Source organism: Ochlerotatus camptorhynchus, unplaced genomic scaffold (genome assembly GCF_037179485.1).
Source record: "Ochlerotatus camptorhynchus isolate MF236.1 unplaced genomic scaffold, CSIRO-AGI_Acam_v1.1 ptg000663l, whole genome shotgun sequence".
Classification (NCBI taxonomy): domain Eukaryota; kingdom Metazoa; phylum Arthropoda; class Insecta; order Diptera; family Culicidae; genus Ochlerotatus; species Ochlerotatus camptorhynchus.
In genome coordinates this window covers 362,951-376,386 of record NW_027041142.1, presented here as the reverse complement: position 1 = coordinate 376,386, position 13,436 = coordinate 362,951, and the positions used below count along the sequence as shown (strand labels likewise).

General features: G+C 38.0%; 1 protein-coding gene across 3 annotated transcripts in view; it reads right to left on the bottom strand.

Annotated features, from left to right (window-relative positions):
• Nucleotides 1-13,436, bottom strand: part of cac (cacophony) — a 435,895-nt gene that overhangs the window by 103,189 nt on the left and 319,270 nt on the right. For all 3 annotated transcript variants that reach the window (XM_065237935.1, XM_065237936.1, XM_065237937.1), the window contains exon 25: nt 6,567-6,717. In XM_065237935.1, coding sequence (XP_065094007.1) covers nt 6,567-6,717 — 151 coding nt within the window. The remainder of the gene's footprint in view (nt 1-6,566; nt 6,718-13,436) is intronic.

Here is a 13,436-nt window from a genome sequence, read left to right as displayed (position 1 = left end):
TTTGAAGTTTTTCACCCAATTACATTAGATGAACTTAGAGTTATTTGTTTTTCATCAGGAAAATCGGCTGGAGTAGATAATGTTAATGCTAGAGTTATTCAAGATTGCTTTCATGTCATTGGCCACATCTTTCTGGGCCTTATTAATAAATCATTGCATAATGGACATGTGCCACAAATTTGGAAGGAATCCTTAGTGGTTCCTATTCAAAAAGTTGCTGGAACGATTAAAGCCGAAGAATTTCGTCCCATCAACATGTTGCACACATTAGAGGCAATTTCAGAACTTGTTGTTAAAGGCCAGCTATTGGAGTGTTTGAATAGTAACTCTTTGTTGATACCAGAACAATCTGGATATCGGGAAGGTCATTCTTGTGAAACTGCATTGAATTTGGTGTTAGCAAAGTGGAAAGACAACTTGGAGCGTAAAGATACGTTTGTTGCTGTTTTTTGGATCGGAAACGCGCTTTTGAAACAATTTCTAGGCCCTTACTGTTAAGTACAATCAAGCGCTTTGGAATTACGAGTACTGCATATAAATGGTTTGAAAGCTATTTGTCTGACAGAACTTAACGGACTGTTTTTAATGATTCTGTTTCCAGTCTCGTGGGGAATAACCTTGGAGTGCCCCAGGGAAGTGTATTAGGGCCCCTTTTATTTATTATGTACATTAATGACTTGCGACGTGTTTTACGGTTTTGCGACATTAATCTTTTTGCAGATGATACTGTGTTATTGTAAGCAGTTAAAATTGAATACAAGTAAAACTAAATTTATGGTAATTTCGTGGAATCGATTAAATGAGAACGTCTCTGTTGTAATTGATGATGAGACTATTGATCGCGTTCAGGAGATTAAATATCTTGGCGTGATTATTGATGACAAACTTAAGTTCAACTCTCACATTGACAATGTCATCAAGAAAATTGCCAAGAAGTATGGAATTCTATGTCGATTGAAAATCGATTTAGCTATTGCCAGTAAAATACAGCTATACAAATCAATCATCTCTCCTCATTTAGACTTTTGCCCATCCATTTTATTTCTGTCCAATGCAACACAAATATCGAGATTACAGCGCTTGCAGAATAAAATAATGCATTTGATTTCGAGATGTAATAGATTCACTTCCTCAACTTTGATGCTAGACGCCTTACAATGATCGTCGGTGAAGCAAAGAATTGTATATTTGACTATGGTGTTCATTTTCAAAGTAGTTAACGGTTTGTTGCCTCGATATTTGTGTGATCGAATTGAAAGAGGAAGTGACTTTCATAGATATAATACTGGAAACGCGGATGAAATAAGAACACCACATTTCTTGACTTGTGCTTCACAGAATTCATTATATTTTAAAGCAATAAATGTTTTCAATTCGATGCCTAGACACATTAAACGTGCAACAACATTAGCAGAATTTAAGAGACATTGCATGTCACACGTTAAAACTGTCTTTTGAACGGTTATCCAGTGATTTTTTTTTATGAATTGACAAATTATGTATCTTGACGAAGTTATTTATAACGGATTATTTTGTATGGATATCTGTTATAACGACTTTTCAATAATTATTGTAGCACTGCAAAAACTATTTTGTTCGCCACAATGGTGATGATGGATTTTTGATTTAATAGTAGTAGTAAAAAAAAAGTAGTCTACAAAGGTTTGAGCCTCGCGCGCGTATTACGGATATAGAGGACTGAATTTAATATTTGATAAAAAAAAAGCAATTTTGAAGCTTATTTGGATGATACCTTGAGTTAGTAGTAAGTTTTCTGGCAAATGTTGGGGGTTCGTGAGCATTCCTGACATTGCTGAAAATTATGATAGCATCAGATTGCGGGGTTGCTAGTGTAATAGGACGCTTTGTTGATTGTTCATGAACTTTTGATTGCTTGTTATACTTATGAATATTTTAGGTGGACAAAAAGGCGAACTAAGAGGTGAACGCCTGAGCTTTTCCACATTTATATCGCTGTGAAGCAACTGTAAACTCTAGAGGGAATTTATATTTGTAACTGAAACCAGTTCGATTTTGTTTGCCAACCTGGTTAAAATGTCATACTTAATTATCTTAAAGATAAATCGTCCAGCTCAAACCTTTGTAGGGGTAAGAGGTGGGACCATCATCATCATCATCCACCGGTTGGTACTACCGAGGGACATAGAATTTCGAATGTTGAGACTTTAGAACAAACGTCCAAGCAAATAATTAATAATTTCTGGCAAAAATTGTTGAAATCTTTAATTGCAAATTCGAAAAAATGTGTTCTTTTCGGACAGAATGAAGATGATTTTTCGGTCAAAAACTTTTTGATAAAATTTAATTTTTCAAGAACTTCATGATTTGAAATGAGATTTTTTCCTGAGGAATGGTCTATTCTGGGAAATTGGTTTTCTAGAAAATAATTCATTCTGAGGAATGGTTTTCTAGCGAATGACTTCTGAAAAGTTGACACATAAGTCACTACCAGGCTATTGAACAATGGTAATAATGTTTCATTATCAGGTTTTGGTTTTTAGTCAATTTACCTATAGTGATATTAAGCGATTATCGAATTAGTGAATAAACGATATAACCGCTAAATACACTCTTTTGTTAAGAACATTAATAACTTTAATCAATAAAATGCTCCCACTGCGCTATATCTAAAAATAGAATGGACACCACATGAACACACCTTTCTTTTAATTTGAAATTATTAACATTAGAAAACATGAAACATGATGTTCAAAATTATCATTTAACGGCTTGTGGTTTTAGTTCTCACCTCTGCTTTCGCTTAAATGAATATGTTCATTAAAAACTGATACAAAACAATTTTTTTCTTCTTTTACTTTTACTTAGTGTTTTTAACCTATATGACACCGGGCAATTTTTGCAATCTTGATTATTCATCGAAACGATTTTTTTTTGACATGTTTGCATGCTAAATTCTTTTTGATATGCCTGCCTTTTATTTGAGCAGGCTTGCCAAAAGCTCCATCAAGAGTCATCAATAAGCTGAGCTCTAGTATATTTTGATGATAATCTATTTTGCTCTCACGGAGCTATACTTGATGCTCGAGCTGGGCTCTTGCCAACCCGCATCGCTGAGAGGGATGCGGAGCTCGTTCTCGGGTGTACATCGACTCTGCCTTCCGAGCAGGCATTTTAACTTCGCGCATTGCAGTAAACTTGGAGCTTCGTGATGTATTCGTAGAGAGCTTGGCTCTTGATGGCTTCTCCCAGTGTGCATGAATGAGTTATTTTGTATTGTATTCGAGAAAGAAGCGCACAACCAAGCAATGAAAAAAAAAAAAAAACATTATGGTACGTATTGACCTTTCTGACGTTTATAACACGCACACTTTCCAAAGGCGAAGATTGTTATCCTCACTTTCGCTTCCGCCAAAAAAAAAAAAAGTTTGTATTGTTATCCAACGCCTCTATTTTAGGCAAAGCAGAATAACTCCCGTGTTTGTAAACTGAACCACAATTTCGACATTTCAACTGTCTCGTCATTGTATAGTGGATCAACTCTTGCGTCAAAAACTAAAATCCCAGTTGAGATTCAAGAGATATTGAACTATGCCGGGAATACATACATAGAGTCGGAGATAGAAACTTCTACGCTATCTATCATGTATGAGTTGCACATAAACCAAACTTCCTTTATCGAATGGCTATTTTAGTTTACGTGGTAGTGTTTTGATTCTAGAGAATTGTGTGATTAAAGCAATTGCTTACGTTGGGTTGTTCCGCCTATTTCGCTTTTGGTCAAGAAAGATTTCCGAGCTACCGTGTGTGCTGCGACGGTTGCGAATTGAATGAATTAACATTAACACATTAACACAAAGGCAACAGGAGAATACAAAAACATCACCAAGGGATAATACATGAACGGAGTAATTAGTGCTTTTACTAGTTTTTCCCTCGTACATTCTAAGCCAGAAATATAATTTCGATTATCCACTCATAAAGCACTTAGCGGAGAAAAACGATCAAAGATTTTTGTGACTGAGTTTACGTAACCCAAAAAGTGGTCCCGAAGTTAAAAAATATCAATCTCTGGGATTGGCCATTGGTGTATTGTTGTGTATCATAATGTTGAATGGAATAACCGTGCATCAATCAAAGGCCGTGCGTGCTCTCTCCGAATGCATAACGAAGCTCAATATTTAAAGGGTGTCCACGATGAAATTGCCACACTATGAAATTGCTCTAACTTTTTAACCGTTGGGTAGAATTTAATGAAAATTTGGGTGGATTTAGTTCATAGTGCATTATTTACATCCTGCAAGTTTTAAAGTCCTGTGATCAAAACTCGCGGAAATGGAGTCGAAAGAACAGCTCGTGCGTGATAAAATCTTGCGCATTCATCACGAGAACAAGGATCTCTCGCATCGTTCCATCGCTAAAACGTTGGGAATCGCGAATTCCACGGTGTCGCGAGTGATTAAGCGGTTCGAGGAACGGTTGACCACCGATCGGAAGCCCAGAAGTGAAGGAAAAAGTATTCCGTACAACACCAAAAATCACAACCGCGTAGTTGGGGCCTTCAACCGAAATCCGAACGTCTCCGTTAGGGATGTGGCTAAGAAGCTGCACCTAAGCCGAAGTTTTGTCCAGAAGGCCAAAACTAAGGCTGGGCTTCGAACGTTCAAGGTGCAAAAGGCCCATAATCGCGACGAGAAGCAGAACAAGTCCACCAAAACCCGTGCCAGGAAGTTGTACCTCAACATGCTGACGAAAGTTGAATGCTGCATCATGGACGACGAAACATATGTGAAGGCCGACTTCAAACAGATCCCCGGCAACCTGTTTTTCACGGCCAAGGATAAGTTCAGCGTTCCGGAGCATGTCCGCACTCAGAAGATGTCCAAATTTGCGAAGAAATTCCTGGTTTGGCAAGCCATCTGCACGTGCGGGAAGCGGAGTGCACCTTTCGTGACCCAGGACACGATGAACGGACAGGTGTACATAAAAGAGTGCCTCCAGAAGCGGCTGCTTCCTCTCCTGAAGGCCCACAACGTCCCAACAATCTTCTGGCCGGATTTGGCCTCATGCCACTACTCCAAGGACGTGCTGAAGTGGTATGCGGACAATAAGGTCAATTTCGTGCCGAAAATGTTCAACCCTCCCAACACTCCGGAGCTCCGCCCCATCGAGAAGTACTGGGCGATTATGAAACAGCACCTTCTTAAACGACCTAAGGCAGTGAAGACAGTCGAGGAACTGAAGAAAGTATGGGTTTACATGCAAAAAACGGTTGATTCACAGGTTGTGCAGAATCTTATGGCCGGGGTTAAGGCCAAGGTGCTGGCATTTGCGTATGGACTGTAAATAAAATACGAGTAAAATGGTAAAATGAAGTTTAATAGTTATTTCTCAATCCCTGAAAATTTGATGGCAATCGGATGAAAACTCGAATTTTGCGAATCAATTTTGTGTGTGGCAATTTCATCGTGGACACCCTTTACGCTTTCACCGAGTCCATCCCGAAGTTCAACGTGATACGTGTTTGTGGAAGTCCAGCTTGAGCATCAATCTGAGCTTGAGCTCTTTTACGCTCTTTGGATTTGACATCATTGCTCTTTATATGTTACGGATGAACTAGCTCACGATTAATGACCAGCTATACGGCATAATCTGAGTTCGAGGAGGTTAGGCAAGCCTGAGTTAAGACATATTTCGAATTTTCCGTTTTGAAGAATTTTTGCAATGAACTTAGCTTTATTTTAGAGGTAGGGTTTTTGATCTAACTTCCGTCCTACTAAGCACAACCCGCGCTTTACCTCTCTTTTTTGAACGGGTTTGAACAAAAAATGGAATATTTCTGTCAAAGATGACTTTTAAATTTATTCACCTTTCCATTCGTACCGTTGGAGTTGATAAAGAGTTGTTGAGATATTGATCAAAATATAATAGTGCTTCTTGATTCTAAATTCGTTCTACGAGTTTCAATTCCGTCCTAACGCATTGAAACGCCATTAGATTTTCTTCGTCCTACGGATAACGGAGAAAAGGGGGATTCGCTAGGCGCGCTTCTTTTGTTTTGAGAACAATGAGCGTAAATATTAATACAATGCGCTCTAATAGGATTAATGTTGTAGCTAATGAATTAACGCATCGGTATAAACCTATTGTTGATTTGTGCACGGTAAAATCATTGATATTATTGATCATTTCTGATAGATAGAACGGAAATGGGCGATTACGACGAAGTAGCGCTCTACCCTACAGACAAATGGTTATCGAGGCAGACAAATTACTTATATTATTTGACAGACACGCACCAACGTTGCAAAGTACATGTAGGGGAAACGCTCCTATATTGGCTATGCTCCTATTTAGGCCATGTTTTGACGATTTTTAACGTTTTTTTTTACAAGTTCAAATCATATTCATCGCACGAAGATTGCGATTGCATCGTTTTTCTGAGGCATGGCCAAAATAGGAACCTATGGCCAATACTGATACACTTACCCTACTCCTTGAATCTAGTATGTCGATTAAACGTACTAAGGAGAACAACGTTTGTACAATCATGTCTATTTTTGGTATTAGTGCTTTGCGATACTTACGAGAAACGAACAGAAGAAGATAAACGACACAAAGTACGCATAGGCCAGTGTCGATCCGCAGGTTTCGTTCGATTTGCCTGCTCTCGGGTCACAGGGTCTCCCTTTGAGACATGCCAGCATAATGTTCGGCCACGACTCGCCCGTTGCACATCTGCACACGACCATCAATCAATCCAATTGTCGTCGGGATGCGCCGGATGAACGGAAAATACATTAGTAATCACATCTAGGATGCTTCAGTGAATGCATTAAGGGTTCTTTATAGTTAAAAGGATTGTGTTGCCATTCAAGTTGTGTTCAAGTGTGTTATGTGGTGTAAGCTTCGATTTGGGCTATGTTACTTGGGTATTGCTGAGAAGGCTGTGTGCTAAAGGCGTTTATGTTCGACTCTTGGCCGCAATTTTTTTGTATTTAAGCTATTTGCAAATGGTACAGCCTTTGCGGAAGGAATTGCTGCAAACATTAAAATGCAAATCCGAGCCATTCCTTTCGCAAAGCAAAACTAGTAGCATAGTTTGTTTTTAATTTCTTCTTTAAGATTAATGTGGGCGATTTTTTGTAGCTCTAAACTATTTCAAAAATATCTAATGAGATAAAGGAAATTTGTTTCCAATCAACTGGAACTAACCGAAAACTACTTTAAAAAAAACTAGCATTAAAAGGGAAACTCTATACGATCACTTGTAGTTAAACTGCTAACTGTTATCTAGAATAAAGGACGATCAGTAACGAATCTAATAAACGAGGGACTGTGAAAGCATAAACAAGGGATGCAAATCTGTACAAAAATGGAATTTTCCAAGCAAACAATCTCAATTTTAGCTTGTTTGTTTTTGATTGTTCATCGATAGCCAAACTTCAATTGAAATCCTTTCCTTGATTAGAGAAAACAAACTGAAACTAGTGAAAAGCTGGCGCCAAGACCAGCGAATAAACGTTATTTCTGATCTAATTGTAAGTAGGTAAAAGATAAGAAATGTAAGATTATTAAAAACATATACTCCTATAGAGGACTCCTCCTTTCTCATGGTGCACTACATCCGGTGAGTGATCGAGTGTGGTCTGGACAGTTAAGATTTCTTCCGTTGCACTCTCAGCAATCACAGTGTGCCGGAGGACTGGAGAGAAGGACTTCAACTAGCTCGACTATTGCACGGGGGTGGGTGGGTAAACTAGGTCATAACCAGCTACTTGTACCTGTTTCGGGTTGTAATAGTCCTAAGTTTTACTCATCTCACTAGGGTTCTATCGGTCTCTATGTAGTGTAGAATCTATTAATCTTTTTTTTTTAAATACTTTTCGAAAATTGATCTCTCGAGTGTGGTTCGATCAATTGTGATAAAGAGCTAAATCAATAATAAATGGTTTGAGAAAATTCAGTGAAGTCGTTGAACTATGACGTTTTGGTGGATCTATCCTATCTATTGCTAAAATGTAAAACTAGTGTTGTTATAGTCACTAAAGATCTGTTGAATGCACTATATCTTGCATCTATGAAGTATCTGTTGGGATACGCTGATGGATTGAATGAAAGTAGCCGTTACGAAGTAGCGTTATTGATGAACGTAGATTCAAAACGTTCGACTCTAAAATTAATATAATAATAGCCTTTTGACCATAAATGCGAATGTACCTCACACACAATTTCGATAAATACGGCCAAGATTCCTATAGCATGGTTTATAGGGACATTGGCATTAACGAACACATGTAGCATATGGGATTTAAGGTAATTGGGGGGTTGCGGGACAAATCGTTTAAAGACAAAACGTTGAATGACAAAAGTCGAATGTAGAAAATACTGAAGGTACAAAAGGTCGAAGAGAAAAAAGGTCGAATTGACATAAGGTCGCATTGTCAAAAAGTCGGATGATGCGAAGGGGGACAAAAGATCGAATGATGATAAGGAGGACAAAAGGTCAAATGGGTTCAAATGGGATAAAAGGTCGAATTGACAAAAGATCGTATGGAAAAAAGGTCGAATGGCCCAAAGAGTTTTTTTAAGCTTTATAAGCGAGATTTTAGCACAATGGCTAGTTCATCTCGTTACACAAACCCATAGAGGGACAAAAAGTGACAAAAGACGAATGGACAAAGGGTCAAATTGGCAAAAGGTTGAAAGAGGAAAATGTCGAATTGAAGAAAGGTCGAATGGAAAAAAAAGGTTAAATGGACAAAAGGTAAAATAATTAGAAATGAGGCAAAAGGTTGAATTGACAAATGGTCGAATGGTCGAAAAAGGAACAAAAGATCGAATGGAAAAAAGGTCAAATGGCACAGGGAGGAAAAACAATACAAGAGATGCACAGTTATCTTAAGACAATAATAGAAAATTAAATATTTTACAGACAAGCACAGTTCTTTCAAATAATAAAGTTATTATGGTTTCAAGATCCCATTATCATTAGTTTTCCTTCTTTTCATCTCAGCTCATTCTTTCTTGTCAGCTCTGGTTAGTCTGGTTGAATCGTTCGGAACAGTATTCATATTGGCAGAACTTGTGTGTTTTTTTCAAGCTGATGTTGAATCAATAGGTTTACAAGTTTATTGCAGATTGCATAGTTTTTTTTTTGCACAACGTAAAAATCGGGTCCTATCTGTGCGCGATCATAATGGTGCCGTGGCCAGTTGCGCGAACCGTTGTGAAAGTGACCGATCGCAAAATATCTAGCACTTGTTGCGAGTCCCCAATCACTAACACTAACACTGAAAGCTAGGGTTGCATTATCAATAGTTATCTTTCTTTTCATCACTGCTCGTTCCTCATTTATCCAAAATTTCTATCGATTATCGAGGGCTACCAGGGCGTAGTAGTTACCATCCATACCTCTCACGCCAAAGTCACAAGTTCAAATCTTATCCCAGGACGAGTCACGAATGACCCAAGAGCGTTAAAGTGACTAGAATTAAAAAAAAAATCAATTTTGATTATTAGGCTTTTAAGATTCAACGTAACGGTGTCTCAAGTCTGTCATTTTATCTTTCCACTATTTACCATCTGGCCAAATGGGTTTCACAACAAAATGTACCATCATTCGACCTTTTGTCCCTCTTTGAATCATTCGGCGTATTTTTTCATTCGACCTTTTGTCCCTCTTCTCATCATTCGACATTTTGTCCATTTGACCTTTTGTACCTTGGATTCATACGACGTTTTCCCTATTCGACCTTTTTTATTTTTCCACTTTTGAAATCGTTCGAATTTTTGTCTCTCTTTGAATCATTCGACCTTTTGTCCTTCTTCTCATCATTCGACCTTTTATCCATTAAACATTGTGTCCATTCGACCATTTGTCCATTTTCTCATAATTCAACTTATTGTCCATTCGACCTATTGTACCTTCGATTTTGCCTTTTGACCCTTTGTCTTTCGATCTTTTGTCTTGCGACCTTTTGTCTTTCAACCTTTTGTCGTTCGACCTTTTGTTGTTCGAACTTTTGCCTTTTAACCCTTTGTCTTTCAACCTTTTGTCTTTCGACTTTTTGTCTTTCGACCTTTTGTCTTTCGACCTTTTGTCTTTCTACCTTTTGTCTTTCGATATTTTGTCTTTCGACCTTTTGTCTTTCGACCTTTTGTCTTTCGACCTTTTGTATTTCGACCTTTTGTATTTCGACCTTTTGTCTTTCGACCTTTTGTCTTTCGACCTTTTGTCTTTCGACCTTTTGTCTTTCGACCTTTTGTCTTTCGACCTTTTGTCTTTCGACCTTTTGTCTTTCGACCTTTTGTCTTTCGATCTTTTGTCTTTCGACCTTTTGTCTTTCGACCTTTTGTCTTTCGACCTTTTGTCTTTCGACCTTTTGTCTTTCGACCTTTTGTCTTTCGATCTTTTGTCTTTCGACCTTTTGTCTTTCGACCTTTTGTCTTTCGACCTTTTGTCTTTCGACCTTTTGTCTTTCGACCTTTTGTCTTTCGACCTTTTGTCTTTCGACCTTTTGTCTTTCGACCTTTTGTCTTTCGACCTTTTGTCTTTCGACCTTTTGTCTTTCGACCTTTTGTCTTTCGACCTTTTGTCTTTCGACCTTTTGTCTTTCGACCTTTTGTCTTTCGACCTTTTGTATTTCGACCTTTTGTCTTTCGACCTTTTGTCTTTCGACCTTTTGTCTTTCGACCTTTTGTCTTTCGACCTTTTGTCTTTCGACCTTTTGTCTTTCGACCTTTTGTCTTTCGACCTTTTGTCTTTCGACCTTTTGTCTTTCGACCTTTTGTCTTTCGACCTTTTGTCTTTCGACCTTTTGTCTTTCGACCTTTTGTCTTTCGACATTTTGTCTTTCGACCTTTTGTCTTTCGACTTCGACCTTTTGTCTTTCGACCTTTTGTCTTTCGACCTTTTGTCTTTCGACTTCGACCTTTTGTCTTTCGACCTTTTGTCTGTCGACTTCGACCTTTTGTCTTTCGACCTTTTGTCTGTCGACCTTTTGTCTTTCGACCTTTTGTCTTTCGACCTTTTGTACGTTCGACCTTTTGTCATACATTCAAAAAAGAATTATTTTCATTCCTCCCCTCCCCTAAGTAACTATTCGTAACGGTATAGGAGACCCCCTCTCCCTCCCTATAAGCGTTACGCTGCCTAAGTGGTTGTAAAAAAATAAACAGTGGAACTCTAGGGTCCGAATTTTACAATCATAGTTGGGCCATAATTGATTGTATGACAACGCTTAACGCGTAACGCTTTTTGGGATGGGAAGGGAATTACCTATATCGTTACGAATGGTTACATAAGGGAGCAGAGGGAAGAAAAAAAAATAAAATAACGATTTTTAATTATTTTCATTTAAAGTAAAATACAGATCAAAACATATCACCACAAAATCTTGCTTGCAAAATGGATGTGTTTAAATTTTCTATCTTGAGCTTTTTGCAGGTATGTACTTATCATTGCAAAGAAGAAATGAAGAAGTTATGATCATATCTAAATATTTATTGAAAAAGCTGAATTTCATTAAATGTGAGGAGGTTACTTTCCTCGTAATTTTTATTACAAAGGGGGTCAAAAATTTCGATCTTTATCGTTACGTAATTAATGGATGCAATCCTACAGACGTCTATAAATCCATATTTTTGATCCGAAAACGGACGCTAAAAACATCCGTAAAAATTGTCGGATCTTGATTCTGGAGAACTCTTGACATATAGACGTAAGAATGAATTTGGAGTTGTAGCCGGAACATGAACCCTGGAGTCCATGATATGGTCCTCCAGTAGATCCGAAACATTAATAAAAATGATCAATTCATTAAACTGATCCTACAGCTCCTTGGATTTTTCGACCCACCTTTTAGACGTCTTATCAGAATGAATTCGAATCAGAATGAATGGGGCTAGAAAATGGACTCTGTGGTTTTTTTTTCTAAACAACTTATAGATGCCATATGAAAATGAATTCTTAGTTGTGACCCAAAAATGGACCCTGGGGACCACGGAATAGTTTTCCATACATAAAAATTGTCTATGCATGCAACTGGCCCTAGGCATCCGCGGTTTTCTCGAAACCACTTATAGACGTCTGATCAGAATGAATTCGGAGTTGTGATCTCTGAAGAATCTGAAAAACCTGGAACATCCGTAAAAATAGTCAATTCATGAAACTGATTCTACAGCACCACGGATTTTTTCGAAATAACTTATAGACGTCTTCTCAGAATGAATTCATAGTTGAGAAAAATGGAAACAGGGCACTACGGAATGCTTCTCCGAACAAATCTGGAACATCCTTTAAAATTGTCAGTTCAAGAAACCAGTGTTGTGAAAATATCAAAAGATCTAATCTCACCAATGTGCATAATCTCATTTGAGTATCGTAGACCAAAAACTCAACACGCAAACAACAGCCGATGATATTACAAGCTGTGATACGGTTGCTATGATATCATGCTAACAAAACTCCCCGGCTACAATTCTCACCAAACTGTGTTGAGTTTGAGCTTCAAGATTTTTGCTGTACATCCGAACACGAAACGAAACTTCCATCACTGCTGGCAGCAGTAACTTCGTGTCTGCCATCTGTGAAGCGTAAAGAAAGATAGCAAACTATGCTTTCTCTTTCTAAGAAAACGATGTGCAAAGGAATCATTTTTGTGATAAGTCAACTCGTGGCTACAATTTTACATGTTCTGAATAGTCTCGCAATATCAAAGGAGCTTGTAAAAACAATATCATGCTTGATATTTTATTCCAATATCATGCGTGATATTGGGAGCTCTTGAGAGCGAAACAAAATCATTTGAGTGAGGATTATGCCATCACTGCAAGAAACTGATGCTAGAGCTCCACAGTTTTTTTTTCCAAACGACTTAAATATGCTATATCAAAATGAATTCGTAGTTGTGACCCAAAACTAGACCATGCGGACCATGGAATAGTTTTCCTGAAGATCCGAGACATCCTTTGAAATTGTCAAAGCAGGAAATAGAACCTAAGGCTTGGTTGTTGACTGGCAAATTAACGTCGGAAAAAATGGTCAATGCATGAAATTGATCTTAGGGCTCCACCGTTTTTTTGATACCACTTATAGACGTCTTATCAGAATTCATTCGGAGTTGAGACTGAAAAATGGACACTTGGTCCCACGGAATGGTTCTCCATAAAAATCTGGAACATCATTTAAAATGGTAAATTCTTGAAACTGATGTTAGAGCTTTGCGCTTTTTCTAAACCACTTATAGACGCCACATCAAAATTAGTTCTTAGTTGTGACCCAAAACATGAAACTGACCCTAGGGCTCTGTTGTTTTCTTGGTCCGGAACATCCGTAAAAATGGTCAATGCATGAAATTGATCGCAGGGCTCCACGGTTTTTCGAAACCATTGTTTAACGGCTTATCGGAATGAATTCGGATTTTTGATCTCTGAAAAGTTAGATAAATTTTGAA